The following is a 24,171-nucleotide window of genomic DNA, read 5'->3' on the forward strand; positions in this document are numbered from 1 at the left end:
TGTCCGGCGGCTTCTTGCTCACTCACTCTTTCTTTTTCTTTTCTTAGCTTCCTCCGTCAACGTCCTCTTCGCTCTCTTCTCCTCTGCCATTATGTCCATAGAAGCTGCTGAGCCCAGCTCCTGTTCTGGCACGACACCACCTCTGCTCCCTGTCACCATTCCTCTTACTGTTGCTCCAAAACGCCTGTGGTACAAATACAAACACTCCCCTGGTGCTCTGAGCTTACAGTCATAGTTATACATGAGCTAACAGCAGCTACAGCTGTCAGCAGTTTACTTCACTGTCCATCATAAACTCTGTAAATCACAGAGAGTTGAGGCGGAGTCAGTTCCAGATTGACTCTTGTTCTCTCTTCTTAGCTTCCTCCGTCAACGTCCTCTTCGCTCTCTTCTCCTCTGCCTTTATGTCCATAGAGGCTGCTGAGCCCAGCTCCTGTTCTGGCACGACACCACCTCTGCTCCCCGTCACCATTCCTCTTACTGTTGGTCCAGTGGTACAAATACTAACACTCCCCCGGTGCTCTGAGCTTATAGTCATAGTTATGCATGAGCTAACAGCAGCTACAGCTGTCAGCAGTTTACTTCATAAACTCTGTAAATCACAGAGAGTTGAGGCGGAGCTGATCACAGGTCAGTGTAGCATCATCAGGATTTTTTATGGTTGCAGCTTTAATCATATAAAGGCAGAGTGTGTCCTTGGTGACGGTCATGTTGGAGGTCGTTTCCCCTTTAAATGTCTGTTTTTGGAAACGTCGATGCTCTTCTGTCCAGAGCTGCGAAGAGGGGAGGATGGGGTGAGGAGGAGGGAGGGAGGGAGTTAAGTCTGCATGACATATACACAGGAGGAGCAGCCCCGCATCACACACGCATGTTTATTCCAGCAGACTGAGCTTCATCTTCAAACTTCAGCATGAATCCGGAGATGCTCTGACTCCGCACACCGACTGACGTCTTCGGATTTCTCTGCAGGGATAACAAGCAGAAGGAGGCAGGGACCCGGTCTGAGGTGAGGGATCTTCTTTCCTCATCAATGTTTCAGGAGCTCCTTTTTTCTGCAGGGGTGAACTTTGCTGTTGCAGTGTCTGATTACGTTGCAAGTCGGTGTGTTGTTTCAGAGGATTGAGATTAAGCAGAGTGGATTCCAGCGGTGTGGACGCCCCTGCAGCAGCCGGAGACTAACAGCAGGCATGCGGCTTTCAGGACCGAGGACAGAGGAGGCTCCTCCGGAGGATGCTGCAGCTGCTGCTGCGTAGTCTGAAACCAGAAGCTTCTGTCCATGACTCGACATAAAGCTTCACGATATAAAGCATACACTGAGCTGTGTTTAAGACAGACACCAGGGGGGCACAGTGTCATTTTAACAACAGGGGAAATGACTAAACATTTTGTTTTTGTGCTTTATTTCTTCTAAATTAATTCAGATTTGTTCAGATCTGTGTTTATGAGCTTGCATCTGATAGTTGTGGCTTGTTGGGAGTCAGAGGATAAGAATCAAACAACAGGAGAATGACTGAACAGCTGCACAAAGGTTTATTTTTCTTCAATCTCGTGCACATATTTGTTAAAATTGTGAATAATTCCTTACACATTCTGCTGTGACAAGTGAATTTCCCCCCAGTGTGGCATAATTAAAGTCTATCTTATCTTAAAATCCGTGTTTGTGACAGATGTGGCATGTCAAGATGTCGATTAAACAGCCGGGCCTTCTGGATTCGCTTGTCAGGCAGAAATAACGTGTGAATTCACAGTTAATAACAACTAAAATAGGTCAAATGTCATTTTACCAACAGAAGATTGAATACAGCGTTTGTTTTTGTTCCCTTTTCTGTGCACAGACTTACTTTTCTGAAATGTAGTTCACAAATGAGTTAAAAAATCTGTGTTGATGAGCATGCATGGCACGTTTAACAGTATGAGAATGACTATACACGTTTGTTTTTGCTCCCATTTTTCCTCCAAGACTTCTTCTGTGCACAAATCCTGTGAAAATTCGTGTTCGTGAGCATCCACCTGACAAGTATGGCGTGTCAGGATGTTGAGTAAACAGCAGTGCCCTGTGGAGTCTCTTGTCAGACAGAAATAACGTGTTACTCACAGTTAATGCAGCTGTCCTGTCACTACCTGACAGTTAGAAAATCAAAATCAGAAAGCTGAAATGTCATTTTAACAGCAGAAGAATCACAACACTGTTTGCTTTCGCTCCAAGACTTCTTCTCTGCGCACAAAAGTCTCAGTTACCCTCAAACTGTGTGTTGTAATCTGCGTTCATGTCTCGCAGATGTGGCACAAACAGGTCAAATGTCATTTTAACAACAGAAGAATGATTGACACAGACTTCTTCTCTGCACACAAATCCTCAAATTTTCTTTTTCTCTTCTTTCCCAACATAATCCATCCACCTGACAGGTGTAAGATGCTGACTAAACTGCATGCTTATAACACGGGTATGTCTTGAACTGGTCACAACATAAGAACACACATTGATTAGGCATTTTTTATCCAGGAGTGTGAAGTCATTCACTCCACACGCCTCTGATTGGCTTCTCCTGATCCTGATCCTGTTACGGGAGAAATAAAAACCTTTGTGTGCTTGAGAGAAGTCTTACATCTTTTGTTGCAACTCATGAAAAATGGGAGCAAAAAACAAAAGTTTCTTTTATATATACCCGAAATCACGACCTGTACAGCGTGTAACACTTTCTATCTTTAGACAGACTGAGGTACAGGAAAGCTTCCTCATTTAACAATGCCTAAAGTCCAACTATCTTCTCTTAATATTCTCAATGCCAAGACCCAACGAAGATTCAGTATTTTTCTACTTTTGCTCTACTCTCATTCAATCATAAATGTAATCTACTGTTTTACAGGAGCAGAAAATGGCGGCTGCAGACATCCTCTTCTTCACTTTGTGGGTCACCACAGCCTTCACCGCTGGACTCGGATGCCCTGAGCTCTGCACCTGCTCAGATAAATTATTCCACCATTCAGCCGATTGCACCTTCAAAGGTTTAGCCGAAATCCCTGCGGGTTTGTCTCATAACGTTACAACCCTGCTTCTGTCCGCAAACAAGATCAGTTCGATACCGTTGGGGAGCTTCGACAATGTCACCCTGTTGACGTCGCTTTGGATGGCCCACAATGAGATCGTCTCCATCGAACAAGGGAGCCTCGCGCCTTTGGTTAATCTGCGCAACTTTGACATCAGCTACAATAAAATTGTAGAGTTTCCTTGGGGGGATCTGCAGAACCTCAGAGGTCTGCAGCTGCTGAAGATGAACCACAACGAGATGATCCGTCTGCCGAGGGACGCCTTCTCCAACCTCAAAGAAGTCAAGTCCATCCGACTCGACAATAACAAATTCAAAACCATAGCTGAGGGGACGTTTGATGGTTTGGAGTATTTGTCCCATTTGCAGATTCATAAAAATTCTTTTGCATGCACCTGCTCCCTGGACTGGCTCAAAAACTGGATTTCCACAACCACCATCATGGTCGAGGAGAAGAAATCGATCATTTGTGACTCTCCAGAGAAACTTAAAGGCAAACGGATCGTAAATTTGCCTGAGTCGGATTGCACAAGAACAAGCGTCACGATAAAAACCGAGCCACAAAACACGACTTTAAACGAGGGGAGCACGTTGGTGTTGACTTGTGAGTCCACGGGAAACCCGAAGCCGCTGGTCATGTGGAGTATTCACAGCAGAAGACAGAAGCAAGAGCTGGCTTTGCCGTTCACTGAGGATGACTTGACAGAGTCAAACGAGGTCTCCTCATTGTCCCATAATCCCGTCAGAGTCTTCAACAATGGGACTCTTATCATTACGCACATTAGGGAAGACGACAGCGGCAACTACAGCTGCTCAGCCACGAATGAAATGGGACGAGCTGAGGAGTTGGTGTCCGTGAAGGTGGCAGATTCAACGCCCAAAAGACAAATGACCACAACTCCTACTTACACTGAAACACCTCAAACAACAGGTGAAACATCCGTAACAGACATCGTACCAACGTTCCCGCCCACTGCAGAGATCGAGTCCTCCGAGGAGGCAACAAGAGATACGTTACTTGCCATTAAATGTGGTTTGACGGCTAATACGAGATATGTTTCTAACCACGTCTCTAACGGGAGTCTGGATGATATCAAGCAGTACACTTTTGACTTTGGTGTCATTGCATTAGGGGTGTCGGAAACAGAAGCAACAGTGCGACTCAATCCTCTTCTCATGCCCAGAGACAAGAGCGCCAACCGGGCCACGAGTGAAGAGCAGGAAGTCCATTCGAATGGCTTGTATCTGTGCGTCACTGCAGACCGCAAACACTCAGCTGTGCAGTGGTCGAGGATCAAAGAGGGCGTCAACACGTATCAGTTCAGCGGTTTACGTCCTGGCACCAATTACTCCTTGTGTCTGACCTACAGAGGGGAGGACTGCGAGGTCCAGGTACTGTTCACCACCCGGAGGAGGGTACCGAACCTCCTCATCATCATCTCAGTCAGCATCTGCCTCCTGACCGTGTCTACCGTGCCTCTGGTCGGTGCGACGTGCTTCCACCTGGTGTACAAATACCGCAGCAAGACCTACAAGTTGATCCTGAAGGCCAAAGACCAGTACCACATGGAGAGGAACCTCGCCGTCAATTATAACATCCACCCGTCTCACAGCGAGTTCCAGAGGAAGATTAACCAAATGGACGAGGAAGAGGGGGAGACGGAGAGCGGAGATGGCGACAAAGAAGCAGACACAGAAGAAAGTGTCATGACGGAGTCCTTTAGTTTGTCTCAAAGCAGGGGAAACTTCGACAACTGTGAGGTAGGATCTGAGTACAGCGACCGGTTACCTTTAGGAGCTGAAGCTGTGAATATTATAAGCAACTACAAATATCCAAATGAGTAATCGTTGACTGTTTCTGACGTTACATCTGCAGCTTTCTTTTGCACTTGTTTTTTAAAGTTTGTGCCAATGGTTTAGTTTCACTTTAGCCTTGAAAAGACAAAACTCAAAGTACATTTACTTGCTTTCAGTGACACCCCAAGTTGCAACATCGAATGACTAAACTGGCCACCAGCTGCCAGGATAGTGTTAGTAGGCAGACAAACATTTTAGAGAAAGCTGAACTAGAGCTGGTTCAGGCTGTTACCCATACTTTTTTTTGTATCTTGAAATATCAGCTTTTTTCCAATGAGGCCATTTTTAGTCATTCATTCATGGACAGAAGCAGCTTTTGTTCCAGAGAGAGAGAAACTAGTAGAGTCGAAGTAGAAGAAGGAGCCAAACCATCAAATAATTCAAAGTCTGCTCAGCTTCATGTTTTAATAGGATATCATTGATGTGATGAGGCCTTCCTAGTAGTTTAATATTTAGGGAAATACTCTTATCTGCTTCCTTGCAGAGGGTTGGATGGAAACATCAATACGACTCTCATGTCTGTCTTGTAAGTCAGCTTAGCTTAGCACCAAGAGTAAACCGACTACGATGTCACGTAAGTTTCGCATTATGACCGTTGCCATTAGTGACCACGTTTGGATGAAAGCGTGGAGCTGGTGGGTGACATACTGCGATATGATTTCAAGCAGGAAAATATGGTGGGCTGCCCAGTCATAGATGTACTAATAACTAAAATATTGACAGTTTGATCTGAGTTTGCTGAGCCCGGTGTTTTGAGCTGGACAGACTCCCTGAGAACGATTTGTAAATCACCATGTAGCCACTCCCTAAAGCGTTTATCGTCTATTTTACTCCTAATGGGACCAAAATGTACTAAATGAACCCCATGCTGTTTGGAGGAAGACTTGAAATTAAAGATTGAGACATGAGGTCATGAATCAACTGAGAAGTCGATAATTTCTCCGTAAGGCTCAATACGATTGAGCCAAGACCAAGAAGCTCTGTCTAATTATACTATCACAGAGACTGAAGAAACACGAGTAAACATGTAAATAAAAACGGCAAGAACCTTTAATGTGGATCTCAGATCTCAGATTAGACAATCATAGGCTGCATGCAGATATTTATAAATATATAAAAATGTTCAAAATGCCTTATATTTCTTCATGAAGGAATCCTGTTAGGAGGTCCTGGATCTGGCCACGTTCTTTCAGAACCATGAACATCATTCAGAGACGTTCCACTTCACATACAGAGAAAATGGAAAATATAAGTTCCACAGTACACATGAACTTTACTCGTTTATTTGAGCCTCTTGTGCATCTGGATCCGCAGGGACTCCGTCTTTGATAACAACCAAAATGTTCTGAGGGACTGATCGTGCTCTCAACCTTAAATGGATCCGAGAGGCTCTAAACTAACATGATTTCATTATCAGTCAATCAGACTTTTGTTTAGAAAGTTTCATGCAAACAAAATGTATCACAAAGTGCTTCGACGCCCTCCGGCCTTCGTAATAAAAGGACGCCTCACCGTCGACTTTTGGAGTAGTTACTAAATACCGAGGGTCCTGGAGGGTTCATGGGTTAAAAGCAGATCTAAATAGGTGGGACCAAAAACATTAAGAGCTTTATAAACCAATAAAAGGATGTCAAAATGGATTCTGAAGCAGACAGGTAGTCAGTCGGAGACTTTAAAATTGGTGTAACGTGCGCTCTCTTTCTGGTCCTCATCGACAGACGTGCAGCCGAACTGTGAGCTATGTTCTTCTTAGAGAGACCAGAAACATTATCGAGCATTGCAACAGTCAATTCTGCAGGTGATAAAGGTGTGAATCAGTGTCGGCTTGAGAGAGAAATTATTGCATTCTGGAAATGTTCTCGTTAAGATTTGAACCAATTAAAAGCAGCATGTATTAAGTCTAATAGTTTTCAGCAGCACAGGAACTGGATATGATCTAATCTAAATCGCCGTCTCTCTAATAGTATTAATATGTATTTAGAGTTTGTTTGTCAGACGTGTTCGTCGTAAACGGTTCGTGAGAGAAGAGAAAACAGTGTTGATGATTTCTACCAAATGACGTCAGGACGAGGATGGCAGCGAACTGAAGAAGAAAAAAAGACGCGTTAAAACAAAAAGCTTGCATTGCAAAATGATTAGAAAAAATGTGAACACGTGAATGTATAGTAAATAAAAGATACAAATAATCTGCTTTAAACTACTCACTGCGGTAAATTTGTGCCGTGTCGTATTAGGAGCTTTAAAAAGTCAAACCTCTCACGAGGGAGTTTCGATGTTTAGAAAAAGTGTCCTGCAGCTGTGAGCTCTTTGTCCAGTTCTACCACCATCACTTCCTATGAAATACGTGTTAAATATAACTGGTGTCTTAAATAAGCTCTCTGTCACTTCAGAGTGTACGTGACGTTATTACCGTGTATCTGGGTCAAATGTCCATCCTGACCTGCATGCTGCCCGTTGTTGTGAGTCGCAGTATGCCGTGTCTCGACTTGAAGAACTTTGAGTGTTTGCTGCTGTATTTTTTCTGTTTTCTACCCCTGTAACAAAGAAAATGTGTTTTTACCAAAGTGTCTAAATATCCTCACTAACCCTCTTAATCCTACGTGCCTCAATAAAGTTTTGACAATAGTAGACTGAATGTCTGTTCGTCTGTCTGCCTCACGTGTTATTGGTCTAACATTTGATTGAGGATCACAAGACAGCACAATACGTGAAACATAAGAAATATGACAAGGTATACACACAAAAGATAACTTTTATAACAAAAGGAGAGGGATGAACAGCACAGGAGACTCAAAAAGACTCAATAACCAGGCAAACAGTCCAAAAGGGCAAAAGCAAAGGCACGGCCGAGAAACAGGTGAGATACAAAACAGGTAACCCAGAATACGCTGGGAAGAAACGCTGGCAAGGAGACACAAAGGACGCTATAGCAGACACACTCAGAAACAAGACACATAACGGACAGACAAGGAAACACAGGAACTAAAGGACAGGCAGGGGCACCGAATTTTGGGCCCCAGGACATAAAATCAAATTGGGCCCCCCTGCTCAGGTATTGTCCCCACATCTCTAGGACCGAACTATCCCATCAAAGCTTTACAGAACTCTAATTAAAGGCATGCGACTGTTTTGCGTCTTGTAGTTCAATACTAGTACTAGCACAATATTTACTGATGCTGATTTGTACATGCATGCAAGTCTGCATACAGTCTGCAGTGCAGTTCACTATTTGAAAGCCACTATAAAAATGTGCTAAAGGCCATTTTTATTTAACTTTTACTGCCCAGAACACGTAAAAACAAAGAGATAATTAATTTTATTAAATATATATACTCAATGATGATGGTTTAATAATTTTATATCGGTGTTTACCTATTTTTTGGGGCCCCTGTCAGTCGTGGGCCCTTGGAATAACTTCTCCCCCCTATACGGCGCCGCTGGGGACAAGTGCAGAATCAAAAACAGGCGGGAAAACAAGGCAGGACGTAGAATTAGACGAGGGTAGAACTACAAAATAAAACAGGAAACACAAAACAGCAGAAAGTATGGAGGACCAAAAATCATTTTCTAAAAATGAAATCAGTGATAAACAATAATAATAAATAAAAATAGTAGAATGATTAAAAAATTGATCAATAAAGACGGATAGATCAAATTTAGTTAAATTAGTACGACAATGACGGGACACGCCTCTACGTGTGGATATATTTATACATTTATTACAATGTTAAAATAGAAGATAAATGAAGTTACTGTTTACTATTTAAGGCACTTGTTTATTCATATATCCATTGAAATATCCATTAAAATTGCATATAGGAAATACAGTGTGACTTGAATGTCCCATCATATGATTCACCATAATAATTATATATAATAATCTGAAGTAGAAAGCTTTGGGCACACAAACTACTAACAGTAATATTAAGATATTACACTGTGATTAACAGCTTACAATGGAGAAATTATTATTTCACACCATGATGTAACACTGCATTGACGTATGACGTAGTACACATTGAGGTCCGACGTGTGTCGACGTAACTGTATTAACCCGAGGCAAAAATGGACTGTGAGCTCTTATTGACTGCTGCCACTGATCGGAACTGGCACTGTAATTCATCAATATGTAATCAGTGAAGGCGTTAGCAGCTCTGGTGTCAGGGTTGATATCAAACCATCAACTGAAGATCAACTCGTCGTCTGTTGTGTGTATTGCATTTTGTTTGGAGCATACCGCCCACCACACTCTAAGGATTGGGGATCTCAGTCAGTTTTATCTTGGTCTGCTGCGGTCTCGGTGGACTCGACTGGCTCGGCGGCTGGCTTGTCGGCCTCCTTCTTGCTGCCCTTTTTGGAGCTGTGGTTCGGGGTCCCGTTCAGGGCGTTCTCGGAGGTCTGCAGTGTCTGGAAGTGCTTCCTGGAGCCCAGCAGGGACGGGTTGTTGACCAGCGTGTACAGCAGCTGCCAGCGAGCGCGAATCCTCCGAGGGCTGGACGCCTTGCTCGGCCTGTTTTCTTGGATCCCTGAAAGCATGTAGGAGCAGGCTGTCAGGGCAGAATGAGACCAAACTGATGGGTTGAGGGTCAGTAAACATACTGCATGTCATTATATACATGTATGTATGTTTTGATTTGAAATATGAAAATCCCATCGTATTAAAATTCAGGTGGTTCAGGGTCTCTACCTTCCTCTGCGTCTCTTATTTTCTGTCCAACTCTGCCTCCTTCAACCATCATGTCCAGCAGCAGCCCACAGAAAGCCTTCATCACCGGGTGTGACTGGCTGACCTCCACCTTCAGGGAGTGGGTGTAGTATCGGTAGGCTGGATGGGGGGGGGGTCAAAGGTCACAAAGAGGTTGATTTATCTCATCCCTCAATGCCACAGAACTCCATCTTTGTCCAAAAAACTGGTGACTGTACCTGGATCGTAGGACTCTGCGGTACGGTGCAGCAGACTGATGTCAATGCGGCCGAGATGGACGATGTTGTACAAAGCTGTTATCACCATTCTCCAGATTGCGACTACCAGTCCGACCAAGGTGTTGACCAGGAAGAGCAGGTACGTCAGGAGAAACAGACTCTCTCTGCAAATCACCACAAAATATTTAGATTCCTAAGACAGGCCATGAGCAAGAGTTCATTTATTGATTTATATGTTGGCGAATTTTCCATATAGTGAGTCTAAAAATACTGGAATCACTCTGCAAAATACTAATATCATTAGAGCCATTAATCTCCAATAATAACATACTACACATACTATAATGGACTGGCATAGGTTTCACATACCTGTTGTTCAAGTCTCTTGTACCAGCTTCCTTTTTGATAAAAGCAAACTTAGCGGTCACGTGTTGAAGCGCAGTAACCAGCAGCAGGGTGACCCAGGCCGGCCTGAGATGATGGAGGATGGATGAAATAACTAAGAACAAGTGTAATCTGTTACAATATCTAATAAAGCTATCGGACTCACCACGCCTTCCCCGCGATTTCAAAGACGATGATATTACGACCGTAGAAAACCGGGATGATGATCAGAAACACGAGGAACAGGAAGCAGATGAAAAACACGACGGTCTGAACGGCCATTCCTGTCGACACATGACGGAAACAGAACATGATACATTTCTAAAAGGTATCCACACTTTCAGCTTTAATGCATTAATTAAAGAAGCTGCTATTATTTATTTATGTATTTATATTTATTATCTATATTTCTATTGTCATCAAGTCCCATGAAAGTCTGACCGGGCTGTGAGCTCAGAGCACCAGGTTAGTGAAGAAGAAGAAGAGGTTTACAGGGAATGCTGACAGGAAACAGAGCCAGTGTCATGCCAGAACAGGAGCTTGGCAATGTAACTGGACAACTGACATAATGGCAGAGGCAAAGAGAGTGAAGAGGACGCGATCAAACCTTTGCAAATGGTCCAGAATGCCGCAGCGCGACTGGTTTTCAATCAACCTAAAAGGTCACATGTCACCCCACTCTTCAGCGACCTGCACTGGCTGCCTGTAGCTGCCAGAATTAAACACAAAGCTCTGACGCTAGCCTACAAAACCATCTCAGGATCTGCCCCTGCCTATCTCAGCGCCTTACTAAAGGCTCACGTCCCGACCAGGGCGTTACGCTCCGCTCATACAAACCGTCTAGTTGTACCCTCGCCTCTCGCAAAGCGAGGTCACTCTAAACTCTTCTCTGTGGTCGTCCCCAAATGGTGGAATGACTTACCAACGGCTACTAGAACAGCAACATCCCTTTCTACCTTTAAAAAACTTGTAAAAACCTTTCTGTTTCGAGAATGCTTCCCTGCCTAACAAAACTAACAAAACTAACAACTATTCTGTGCTCCTTTACACCTTTCTCAGCTTATGTCCTCCTCTGTAAGTCGCTTTGGATAAAAGCGTCTGCTAAATGCAATGTAATGTAATGACGGAGGAAGCTAAGGAGAGAAAAGGAGAGAGTGAGCGAGCAAGAAGCCGCCGGACAAGAGTAAATGTGGGACTGACTTGTCAGCTCGTTAGTTTTTGATCATAAGTAATGTAATCAGAACAAATACTCGAGTACAGCTGAACATAGTTACCACAGTGGGATTATACTCTTAAACCGGAGGCAATAAATCACAAACAATTCAAATTTCTGCATAATCTTGATTTAAAAACAGATCACAAGTTCTATTTTTAAAAGTAGTTTTTAGCAAACACTACTCCAACAGGAGGCCCTTTGTCGTGGTCTGTTTTTAGCGGCGGATTAATCCACATTTAGTGCTCCAGTGAGTATTTGGGGCAGAAGGACGTTCATGGTAATGAAAGAACATGTCAACAGTGTGGCTTTTTGGACAACAATGGAGCTCTGTGATACAGAAGAATGAGTGTTCAGGTTTTGGCTATCGTCCTAACAACTGTTGTTGGTGTTTGTCTCTTCATGAGGAGGAAAATATAGAATGTTACCAGCATCTTCTTCCAATAAAGTTCAAATAAATGTGTTTATTTCAGTTTTACCGAGGCAGACGATCGCAGCCTGGTATCCCGTCAAACCCATCCAGCACACAATACCGGGTTTAGATGGACGGATGGTCTTCTGGCTGTTATAAATGCTGTAAACGTCTCCCTTATACAGTCCTTTCAGGTTTGACCTACAACAAATGGTACATTAGATTCAGACAGGACAGGCCCGGGAAGTCAACAGAGAGCAGTCGACAGGCTTCGGATGTGGACTTACCTGTGAAGTATCATGGACTTCATGAGCATGACGAGACTGACCAAACAGGACAGAGTCATCGCACAGATGTAGCACACTAGAAAGAAGAAGAACAAAATTAGACATTTATCTTATGATGATACACTCCCCAGATTTGTGTTCAAGTTGGTCAACGTACCCTCCAGCAACCACGTGTAGAAGGTGACAATCCTGACGACCTCCATCCTGTCGTCCGACAGGATGATCCCGAATCCCAGCAACAGGAAGGCGATGTTTTCATCAATGCCAGCACGAACGATGTGGAGCGTGGGGACGACGAGGACGATTAACAACAGCGCCGTCTGAAAAGGCAAACATATCACACATGCTCCACTAAAGGCAAGCAGTCCGATTTCACAACGACGGTCGGCAAACTTACATGATATATCGCCACAAAGGCAACAAATGCTGACACAGCGAGCTTTATCGGAAAACGAAACACTGAAAGACAAAACGAGTTCTTTTCAGTCAGACTTTAGACGAGAACAACTTAATTAACATAAAAATCTATACTCTATATGACTGCACAAACCTTTTTCTGGTACATAAATATAACTCTTAGGCACCTCCAGGATTCTCTCCGCTATTGTTGGTTTGTCTGTCGATGAAGAGCTGCAATATAAACACATAGATATGCTCTAATGAATATTTAGATCTGATGACAATGCATCACATCTGATACATTAGAACGGCCCGTCTACATTCATACCACTCTGTCAGAGACTGTGTAACAATTTAAGAATAATTTTTGTTAATGTAAACTTGTGAAGCATCTGCGGATTTCATCGTCTACAGTACATCAAGACGAGGCCGAAAACCAACATTGGACAGCTGTGATCTTTAAAACAGAAGATTAAAAATATAAAATCATCGTTATTCACCTGGCAGCTGAGGATCTTTTTTTGAGAAGTGACTTCACGTATTCGGTGTAGTAGCTGCTGTCGAGGTCCTGTGAGCAAAATAAAAGATGTTATTATGATCAGAAGTTTAATTTAGAGTTCAGCCTCATCTCAAGTTGAGACAAATAGTTAGATTTTGTGTAATTTGGGGTCTTGATGCTGCAAATTCTTTGAAAAACAGTTTGGTTGAAAAAAAAAATCAATTAATCAATTAGTTATAAAAATAAAAATCTGAAGGTTTTAGTGATTTTCATGTTTATTTCTTCTGGATTGATCAGACCTGCCGTTAAAAAACAAAAACTCTGTTGAAAGCGAAGAAGAAAAAAAAAATCACCTCCGTCGTCATAATCTGCTCACAGCGCCGAGTTAAACCCAAGCTGCTTACAGTAATCATGGTTACGTTTTACATTGTTGAAATTCATGTTTTCTTTCTTCAGGTCACTCTGCATGTTAACACATAAATCATAAGGCGGAGAAAATGTTTCATCAGAGGACAAAGAGACGTCTCACCTCGTCAGTCTTTGGTCCTTTGACAAACAGGAAACCAAACTGGACACACAGATACGCGAGGCAGGCCAGCTGAGGAAGACTTGCAAGCAGAGCGTAGTACTTATAGATCTGTGAGAAGAAAAACAGAATAAATAAATGAAATGATTCAGTATTTTAAAGGATCGATGCACCTGAAACAGTTGTTGGTGTTTCGAGATCCGTGGTTTTATGTGTCTGAGTTAAAGGTGACTGGAATTTTGTTTTTAGGTGCTCAAACATTTTAAAAAATGAACATGACAAACTCAACAGTGCAGTGTCCAATCATCCTGCTGCAACCTGCACACCTGCATCTCATCCACCAATCAAGACTCTGCAGTATGACTCTGCAGACTCTTTGTTTTTTGGGTCCGGGCGTTACAAACCATAACACTCTGAGCATTTTAGCATCTTTTAGCTCTTTGTTTTGGCAACTGTACTGACTTGTTTCAGTCTCAGAGTTCTCATCAGTGACTATGAAGTGAAATGTGAAACTGGCATTTTGAAAGCCAGATTTTTTTTTTCGTTGGTGAAGACCAAAATATTTGTCAGATGGATAGAAACAAGTGTGTTGCTCTGTGTCTGCTGGATGTGTAAATAAGCAACTGTTTGCTAACAAGTTCAACTTAATGAGGTGGTAATATGTCAGTGTTGTGTTTACAACTGACTCTGCTGCCCCCAAGTGGCCTAAAAAAAATCAATGAATGCAACTTAAAAAGCCAACTTTAACTTTTACAGGTGCACCATTTACATTATGATAGCTGTCACTATAACAGCTCTGGTTGTATTAGGCCATTGTGGGCAATGTTTTGTAGTTTTTGCATCAAGTGCATGATTTGTCAGAAGTCCCTGGATTAGGCTAAAGCAGACATCCCAGTCCTGTTTTTAAAGAAGTGGAACACATGTTGGTGTCTCACCTCTGGAGTCTTTGGGCAGTCGAACTTCTGCCACACCAGAACCCCGAAGTGACCGAAGGAGAGCAACGCCCCGAACACGTAACCCACTTTGTGCTGCAAGGTTCCGCAGACCAACAGAGGATAATACAGGACAGGGTAGTAGAAGATGGCGATTATCTTCATGTACTCTGAAAAACAAGAGATAAAATAAAAGAATGCATAATTTCCTGACCTTGTCCTTGATTACCAGCACTCCCAGCAGAACCATTGGTGCAATCATCAAAGCAGTATAACACACCTTTAATGTCTGCTGGAGTGTCTTTGGAGAAAGGTAGAGGGTCCGGCGCGATCACCAGCATTGCCAGTTTGCTGAACACCAGCCCGAAAACAGCCATGACCAGGCCTTTCTCCTGAGTCTGGTCCAAGAAGTTGGCTGGACTGTGAGATCACACAGGAACATTTAGATAATGAGACCAACTGGATCCTGTTTATTTATTTACCCATCTTTCTACACGTCACCTGAAGATGCTGGAGGATCCTCTCGTGAAGCCTTGGCAGAATTTGTTTTTCCTGGTGAGAACTGCGAGGATTAACACGACCACCAGCTACAGGGAAAGATGAAATTCATCAGATCATACAACACTTCCACATTAAGCTCATAACAGCACATTTTTGCACATTGCACATTGGAATAAAAGGGATTGGAGTTGCTCACATCATCAAGCCCATCCAGTCTTCACTTTGTTTGCTGACAATAAGTTTATTTTTGTTTTAAACTGATTCATAGATTCTGTTATTTGTGTCTTGCACTGAAATCTTGAGAGAAAAGAGCTGAACTCAAACACAAGCAGCCTATTTTGTGACCTTTCTTATAGCATTTGTCATCGCCTTGGTTAGTCACAAACTGACTGATCGACGCTACGTAGCTGTTGGCTTCAAAATGTGTCAATATCACGACCGGTAAGTCTTAACATAGCTTCTTATGGAACAATCTGAACTTTTCTAGTCGATGCTAAATTGGATTTTGTGTATTTGTAGTATTTGCAAAGCTACGGTATCTCGTTAAAACAATGCAAGTTGAAATAACGAAGTGAAGCAGCTTTGTAGATACAATTGGACGGATCCATCAGTCACGAGCGCCTCGTATAAAGAACGATGTCTTGTTATTTCTGCTGCGGCTGCCCGGCTGTCACAGTTTATTTCACGTTATTGACTAAACAGGGAAAGTTTCTGACCGAGGTAAAGTGGCCTTCACTTGTAATTGAGTAAAGACAAAACGTCTTATTCATTCATAGAAGAACAAAGCACTGATGGATTTGGTAGAAGAACTGAACAACATCTACACTCACTGTAGGACAATGAAGTGCTATGCATAATTAACAGTGTTGCTGCGTTGACTGGTGGTTGTCATCGTGGGTGGCTTGTTTAAGCACCCAATCTTCATTCAGCCCACTTCAGCTCCACCCACGATGCAACTCTTTGCCCAATTCTTGGATTGTCTCACCTGAATTGGAACACATACTGCACACACTAAGCAACACCCTCAATACTTGGGCCTGATGGTCCTTCAAAATTGTCAGGAGGTTAGTTTACTGAGCCAAAGAGAAGGTGGAGGTGGGTCTTCATGCATTTATTGGCTGTTGTCAAAGCTATTCTTATAAACCTGATTTTGTTTGTTGCCCCTCACAGGCAGCATCGAGAGTTAACCTCTGTTCAGCTGGGATATTTATTTTAAGCTGCCTTGGTTCTGGTTCTAAGTATTGTTTCTCAGTAGTTGGACCAGAACATGTGAATAAAAGAGCCACCCTCAGATTTACACCGTGGGCGGTATCGAGAGGTTATCTGACTTATGTTATGCAGCCTTTCCGGGATATGATGACTTCTATGTATCAGATTATATTAAGTTTATATGTGTTTACTATTATAGGAGAAGCCAATCATCATCTTCAAAGTTGTGAAATAAATCAGCCTCCCATTTTTAAAACCTATATTTATTTACTACCATTGTATCTATGATTGTGGCTCATTATACTTCAGTTAAATAGTTAAATTCCCAGTATATAAGCTGTACCTTGAACTAGACACTACGTCATGACAGAACAGTTGGGAAACAGCGGTCTAAACTACGTCAGCGCTCACCAAACCGTGCTTTTACTTTTTCAGATGTACAGTCACGTTTTCAACTCGAGCGTACTCACGGATATCGACAGCATGCATATGTTGAAGAGCTTGTCGTCGGCTGTGGGGTCACATGGTAAAATAACTCTGCAATACAACAACGACAGACAGAGAAATATTGTTAAAATTGCTGAAATGACTCATAACAAATAAATGTTGGATTTTTCCTGATTTCAAGGTTTCAGGATAGTAGCAGAAGTAGAAGTAGAGTAGAAGCACAATAACAAGTCAAATCTCCAAGTTCTTACTATCACGAAGTCACCAGCAATCAACCCATACATTAATTTGACATTAAATTACCCTCAGATGGTTTTATACTCACTCTTTGGGTGGTTTGGTTGGCTCTGGGTTGTACCAGTCTGAATAGTCATAGTAGGAATATTCAAAAGGTTCAAATTCGACCTTGGTGTTATTCATCGCAGATCAGATCAGTCGAGTCAAACGGGTGAAGCGGGATTGATTTAAAGATCCAGACGACTCCAGATCTGGTCAGGTAACCTCGCTCACGGATCTGCTCCGGCAGTAAAGTGTCGGGATAGTTTGGCCCAAACACTGAGACACATTCCAGACCAACAAGAGCTCAAAGCCAGCAGATTAACAACAGCACAGAGGGAGTGAGAGGAGAGAGAGAGGAAGAATCTGACCTAAAGTGACCTCTGCTGCTCCTCTGAATGCTTTCTACCTGATTCAAGTATCCGAATTTATTCAAGCCACACTGACCTGTGATCAGGTGAACGGTGTCTCTGTCATTCGTACGTCTGTTCTCACACTATGTAACTTTGGGCTCCGGGTCGGGAGAAGTACGTAACGCTTTACGGCACTAAGTCACACAGCAGCAACTATTTCACTGATTCTGGTGAAACTGGATCATATTTTATGGAGGAAATGTTTTCTGGTTTTCCCTCTGATGTCCTCCGGCTGCTCCGCCTCAACTCTCTGTGATTTACAGAGTTTATGATGGACAGTGAAGTAAACTGCTGACAGCTGTAGCTGCTGTTAGCTCATGTTAGCTCAGTCTGTTAGCCGGGTTGCCTGGATTGTGGGCTTAAAGCACCAGGGGGAGTGTTAGTGTTTGTACCACAGGCGTTTTGGACTGGTTCTTCTCTTAGGTAATGTTAATTTTGCGGCTGCACCGTGGCGTTAACCTTTCCGCCTCCCTCTGCCTGTTACTAATCTCATAATAAGATGAAAACCTCTGATTTAAACAGAGGAAACCTTTGTGTGAAAAGAGCTTAGGAAAGGCCAAAATGAGAATGCTGATTGTGTTTGACACGTGAAGTAAAGCCTGCACTCTGAAGTTATGTTTCATTGTTGTGATAGAAAAAGAAGAAAATATAGTAAAAAAAAACATCCAGATTTATTGACCAGAGGACAAACACGGATCTTCAACTTTACCAAACTGGCACATTAAGATGGACTTCTCCTGTTCAGCTGGTGAATCATAAAGAATATTTACCGTCACATTTTCATTTTATTCGCAGCACACTTTGCTGTGAAATCAAACAAATTTCCTTTTGAGAGTTCAAAGTTTCTTAATCTGGATCTGTGAGCTCACTCATATGACAGCGGACCAGCTGATCTGATCCCAGGATTTTCTAAACCGTGTGGACCTCGCGCCGGACCCACAATGCTCAGCTGCTGCAGTTTCCAGATTAAAAGGCCTCCGTGGATGTGCTGGATGCTTTTCTTACTTCACCAAGCTCCTGAATTAATTCTTATTTTATTGGATTCCAGCTGCGGCTCTGGTTTGATCAGCTCCGAGTGTTTGAACCAGAAGCTAACGTGATGCTGAGTGACGTCTCTTATCACACTGACATTTGTTTGAGGTACCGACACTCGCTTCAGCTTTCACGTCTCATTCTGTCTCTATACAGGCATCTAGAGATACACACAGCGTAAGAGTCATGCTGGATACTTTATGCATAAGTGTCACATTAATGCTAATAATTGGGATATTTATTCTAAACAAATGAGACCATGAAGAGTTAAAGGAGAGGAGATTATCTTCGACAGAGAAAAGTTTAGCTTTATTTAACGTAGTGATTATTTTTTGCATCCTCTTCCACAGCATCTTCGGCCTAGACTTAAATATCTCAGCAACATTTCAAGGATTGCCTTGAAATGTTTCACAACACAGAAATCTTGATGATTTTGTGACTCTTCCTTTTTTGCCACCAGCAGCTCAAAATTATAATTTGTCTTAAATACACCAACCTAATGACAATCCTGTTAGCCTCGGCTGTACAAAGATGGTGAACTTGTTGAACTTTAAGTAATAGCAATAAAAAAGAACCAGAACTGGTCAAGCAATGTAACCGGGCTCAGCAGCCTCTACGGACATAATGGCAGAGGAGAAGAGAGTGAAGAGGACGCTGACGGAGGAAGCTAAGAAGAGAAAAGGAGAGAGTGAGCGAGCAAGAAGCCGCCGGACAAGAGTAAATGTGGGACTGACTTTTAGTGGTTGGTGAGAGCTTGGTGAAATAAAAGGCTGAAAGACAGACGCCGAGCTGGGCTGACTGCTGCTGGACTAGTCACTGATATCAGCTGCTGCTGATGACCTTGCGTGATGCACCACAGTGTGATTACACTCTGAAACTGGGTCTGCAGCTTCCTACTTAAACCTCCATCTTTCACTGTATCCATCCATCTCATAACAAGATGTCCACAGAGCCTCTCCGAGCAGGATAATTACCCAGAGGCAGGACTCCTGTTTAGGCCTTTAACTCAATGTTTTTCTTCCATACGGTAATTGGAATATTCTGTACGAGCATAAGTGCATCTGAAAAACTGTAACTCACATTGAACGGACCCAACTGCCATCTACATTTTATGCTTATGCTTTAAAATTAGGTTAAAGGTTGTGTGTGTGTTACAGCAGACAGAAGGGGGCGCTGTTTGACTGATGCTCTGCATCCAGCTCTCGGTAAACTACAGATACAAACATAATATATCCAGTCAACTTTAATTCATTTGTATCTTTAAATGCACAGGGAACTATCTCCCTTTTATTAGTGAAACTTTGAAGGTGTGACATATTTCAATCACTCATAAAAGAATCCAAACCCATTTTCAAGACCTTTTTTTACTTTGTCAAGGCATGACAACATGAATATAACAGTCACATGAACGACAGCAGAGACATACAGTCCATCTATCACCAAACGAATAAAGATCTGCACAAAGAACACAAAAATAATCAAATACTAGAGGATGAAATGTGACCGCGAGACACAAATCAAGGTCTAAGTATGATACAAATAGACAGCAAAGCATGATGATAAGAAATGCATTTTCATTTTCAGAAGTGACCTGATGTGGAAACGACAAACAAATGATAAAGTGGCGTTTAAAAAAAAACAAAAAAAAAAAACAGCACGCAGAATCTCTGATATGTGTACAGAAATAAAAGCAAGATATCATCCTCCAAACCTGGAGATCACTCAAGGTTTTTCCAGGTTTTTTTTAGTTTTTGAACATGTCACACAAGAGTTTCTCCATGGGAGTGTTTCCGATGGTCCTGTGGAAGAACAGCAGCTCTATCCGCTCCGAGTTCACGAAACGCAGTGAGGGGAGAAGAAGAAGCAGCTTTCCAAACCTAAGAAACAAAAAAATTAAACCAACCTCTGAAATAATGCAGCATGTGTCAACAATCTCAACCTCAAAACACTTTTACACGGTTTAAAGGCAGAGCTGTGTGGACACACAAAATGTTGCGTACCGCAGCCGTACTTAAACTGACAACACGACCCTGCTGAAATTAGAGCACTACACCAAGAAGTACACAGTGTACTACACACTGAGACGCAACACAGATCTCAGGACGTTAAAGTAAAACTTTTAATCAACATTCTGACCAATTAAACAACATGATATTTTAATATTTTGGATGTTTTAGTCGATGTTCATGATGTTAACAGGTTAAATCCTTGTTTTTCTGACATGAGTCTACAAGCTCTGCTGTCTGGGAGATCTGAAACATGATTTTTAAAGAGCTTCTATATTTAAATAAAAATATTTTTTTGGTTGTAGTGTCCCAACCAAATCCCAAAACTTGAACTCCAAAGTTCAGGGAGTTTGACTTTAAACTGGTAGAACTTTACTTCAATGAATAAACAGAAAATGAACAAACTTTTGTTGTAAGGTTGTGTTATGTATCTAAAACATGGCATCACTTTATAAGACAGGATGTTACCTGGCTGGTTGACTGGGGTAGTGTGAGCGGATGTGTTGTCCCAGCATCACCTGAGACTGATCCTGCAGGTTCTCCACTTGTTCTGGATCTTTCAAACCACGAGTCTCTGTGGAGAAGAGGAAACACCAACGTTAGCCACACAGATTCAAACAGCTGTGTCTTTATTCATAGTTACAGCTCATCACAATCCTGTTGGCCTCACCTGGCTTGAAGAGCACGATGGCCTTGAGGCAGGCGAACTCTGTGGGATCGACAGCGAGGGCCTTGAAGCGGCTGAAGACCTCCTGCAGGAGGCGCAGGTCCAAGCCGGTGTAGCTGTTTTTTCCCTGCATGCCGGGGCAGAGGTCGGGCAGGGAGAGAAGAGGGCAGCTGTCCAGAGGCAGGGACCACTGGATGGCGCAGAGCAGGAAGAGCTCGCTCCACGCCTCCTCCAGCAGGATCACCTGGCGAGAAGAAGTTTTTCAATGAGACCAAAGGTCTGAAACCAGCACTCCAGAGTAATTATTCAGTACACGAGCAGGAGTACGTGTCACTGCTGGGTCTCACCTGGTCTCTGAAGGGCAGGCTTGAAAACACCGGCAGGTTCTTGGCCCACTTCACTGACATGAAGAGCAGCCTCGCCGAGGTCTCGTAGACATTTTCAGAGCTGGACGGGTACAGAGCCATGTGGTACTCCGAGGACGCTCGCTCCGGCTCGTTACTGGTCACGTCGATGTTCTCGTCAACTGAAAAAGAAAAGACGGGGTCAGGGAAACTTAATTCAATCTCAAAATTGTCTTTTTCATCGAAGGTTCTTGAAGAAGAAATGAATTTCTCAATTTACAGCACTTCTCGGTGCAGAAACAGCTCTTGTTAAAGTTATTAATGATCTACTGCTGACTGCAGATAGAGGTACCTGCTTGATTTTCATTATTTTAGACTTAAGTGCCACCACAGCTCTTAGCTTACACTCAAACCTCTTCAGGTATGAGCTCAGTTGGGCTGTGGTGTCCCTCAAGGCTCCATCTTTGGCCCCCTTCTGTTTCCCTTATAGATGCCATCTCTTGGTCAGGTTATATATAAGTTTTAACGTCTCTATGCTGATGACACTCAGCTATATATATCCTAAAAACCCACACATCCTTACAGCTTAGTTAACTTCCAGTTTTAACCACAAATATTTAAATGTATAGAGTCAACATTCTGGTGAAATTGCACATTAAAATTAAAGCCTTTCATCTAATTTGATCTGAGTGTGATTTCCAGCCGACAGCCTTGCTCTCAAATCTTAAATCCTCCTCACCGTCCTCGGGCTCCAGCTTAGCGCAGGTCTCGGCCGTCATGAGGCTTGCCATGAAGCGGTGGTTGTTCGGGGGACTGATGCACCGCTGAGGGGCGATAGAGGAGGTGATGGACATGGAGGAGGTGATGTGAGGCCACGTGATGACGGAGCCACTGGAGGAGGAGGAAGAGGAGGAGGAAGAAGACGACGAGGAAGAGGAGGTGGGCTCTCGTGTGGTGGCCAGGTGATCCTTCTCAGGGTCTACGTCGATGGAGTCCAGACGGACCTGAGCTGTGCTGCGGGGCTGCCGCTCGTTCTGCACGGCTGCAGAGAGGAAACAGACTGTGAAGTCTTTCATTTGAATTCCCTGAGTGTCACAACACTATCTGAATATGTTTCCACACACTTACCGTCCTTATTCATGCCCGCCTGCAGGCACTTCTTCAGCCGACAGGCCTGGCACTGGTTGCGATGAGCTTTGTCCACTGGACACATACCTGTACCGGCCTGACACCTGTGAACCCAAAGGCAAGACTTAAAAAAGGATGTCATCTTTACACTTTCAATTAGCCTCAATTTCCCATGATGCACCTCATACACTAATTAGTTTTAATGTGAGATCTCTTGCCTGTAAATGAGCCTCCTCCTCACGCTGCGTTTGAAGAAGCCGCTGCAGCCGTTGCAGGCGTAGATGCCGTAGTGTTTCCCGCTGCTGGTGTCTCCGCACACTTTGCAGACCAGGGCCGGGCTCAGAGCTTTGCCCGGGGCTGGACTCTTGGCTGCGATTCAAACACAGGGCAGGTCGGTTAGTGGCATTCATGTGGTCTGGTATTGTTTCACACACATGTGCCATCTGTACTGTACAGCTCGGCCTGCGTGTCGCTCGACAGTCTGACAAAACACGTGAGTCAATATTGCAACAGCAGTTTATGTCTGAAAATCTAATTTAGTGGATGATTCGGAAATTAAAACAATGAATGGCTGGAGGCAAATTAACACAAACGATGCAGGGGTGTTGATATTAATCCAAATAAACCCGTTAATTAAACATAAATTTAAAAAAGCATTGCATAATAAATAGTCATTTTGGTCTTGTTCGATGTTAATTAGATACATTTGTATTTAAGGGATGCACTCGTGTGAGCTCGGAGCTGTAATAAAAATGTATTTATGTGCAAATGTTTCAGTTTTTTAAACAGATGATTTTCAGAGCAAATCTGAGAATCTCAAACAAAAACCTAAAATTTCAAATCTCAAAGATCTCCATGTCTTTGTTTTTTTATTTTTGAATGTGTGTCCCATCGTTCAGGCTTTGTGAGCACCTGTTGCTCCTGCTGAAAACATTCCAGACTCTTACCTCCTCCTCTGCTGTCGTCAGTCCCGACGCTCCCAGAAGACTCGGTGGGAGAAGCGGACGACATCATGGGGATCTTCGACAGGTGATCCTCCATCATTCTTATATTAAAAATGTTTCTCAGAGTTATGACGAACGACAAACTTTATTGGAAGTCCTCTTGTCAAGATACAATGTCCACGATCGACGCACAAAAAGTTCCTTTTGGGTTTTTTCTGCAGCAGAAAAAATGTTTTCGAGGGACAGAGATGTGAATCTGTCAGGCCTCCGGTGGGCAGATGGTAGGTTGAGTCCCCCTGCGGAGCCACTACTGTGTTGCAGCCTCTGGCGTGGAGATGATGCAGATGGGCTGGGGTCCTGCCATGAGTTCAAGCTCCCTCCACTTTGCTGCACGTCAACAGGTTGTGTTGTTGTCCTCCCTCCGGCAGTCGTCGGGGTCCGTCACTGTCTGTGGGTGCTCCTCGGTGGCAGCTCCTCAAAAGGGAGCCCAGGGGGGGGTGGGTGGGGAGGTGAAGAGGGGGAGGATTAGCCCCACGCGCTGTGTAAGCACCATGCTTATTTGTCATCCTCTTAATCTTTACTGTTCATCTACTGGATCAATCAGTCACATTGCCAGAACATTGGTGCCGCTCGGGCTCGGATCTTTTCGTCAAAAGCAAAGAAAAACGAGCGATGACTCCTAAAAACTCCGGCTCTCTAGAGGAAGAGTTGTAACTTTAGACCAG

The 24,171-nt window shown here is 43.3% G+C and overlaps 3 protein-coding genes across 3 annotated transcripts; 1 reads left to right on the forward strand and 2 right to left on the reverse strand.

Annotated features, from left to right (window-relative positions):
* The first annotated feature begins 647 nt into the window (after positions 1–647).
* On the forward strand, positions 648–6,625 carry LOC104929618 (immunoglobulin superfamily containing leucine-rich repeat protein 2). Its single transcript, XM_010744187.3, has 2 exons — positions 648–1,006; positions 2,868–6,625. The coding sequence occupies exon 2, from the start codon at positions 2,877–2,879 to the stop codon at positions 4,890–4,892; it is 2,016 nt and encodes a 671-aa protein (XP_010742489.2). The 5' UTR covers positions 648–1,006; positions 2,868–2,876; the 3' UTR covers positions 4,893–6,625.
* Positions 6,626–8,628: 2,003 nt separating this feature from the next.
* Positions 8,629–17,172, reverse strand: LOC104929619 (receptor for retinol uptake stra6). The gene is made up of 17 exons (XM_027281051.1): positions 16,962–17,172; positions 16,660–16,726; positions 14,981–15,066; positions 14,760–14,899; positions 14,483–14,649; positions 13,551–13,658; positions 13,023–13,090; positions 12,674–12,753; positions 12,521–12,582; positions 12,281–12,443; positions 12,124–12,199; positions 11,904–12,037; positions 10,378–10,495; positions 10,197–10,298; positions 9,828–9,991; positions 9,592–9,729; positions 8,629–9,430 (listed from the first exon to the last, which is right to left on the reverse strand). The coding sequence occupies exons 1-17, from the start codon at positions 17,054–17,056 to the stop codon at positions 9,171–9,173; spliced, it is 2,028 nt and encodes a 675-aa protein (XP_027136852.1). The 5' UTR covers positions 17,057–17,172; the 3' UTR covers positions 8,629–9,170.
* A 3,655-nt stretch (positions 17,173–20,827) lies between these two features.
* LOC104929606 (photoreceptor-specific nuclear receptor) lies at positions 20,828–23,874 on the reverse strand. The gene is made up of 7 exons (XM_027281720.1): positions 23,450–23,874; positions 22,721–22,871; positions 22,503–22,606; positions 22,114–22,416; positions 21,378–21,556; positions 21,034–21,274; positions 20,828–20,937 (listed from the first exon to the last, which is right to left on the reverse strand). Exons 1-7 carry the CDS (start codon positions 23,544–23,546, stop codon positions 20,828–20,830), a joined length of 1,185 nt encoding a protein of 394 aa, XP_027137521.1. The 5' UTR covers positions 23,547–23,874.
* Positions 23,875–24,171: the final 297 nt, after the last annotated feature.

This window comes from Larimichthys crocea, chromosome VIII (assembly GCF_000972845.2).
Source record: "Larimichthys crocea isolate SSNF chromosome VIII, L_crocea_2.0, whole genome shotgun sequence".
Classification (NCBI taxonomy): domain Eukaryota; kingdom Metazoa; phylum Chordata; class Actinopteri; family Sciaenidae; genus Larimichthys; species Larimichthys crocea.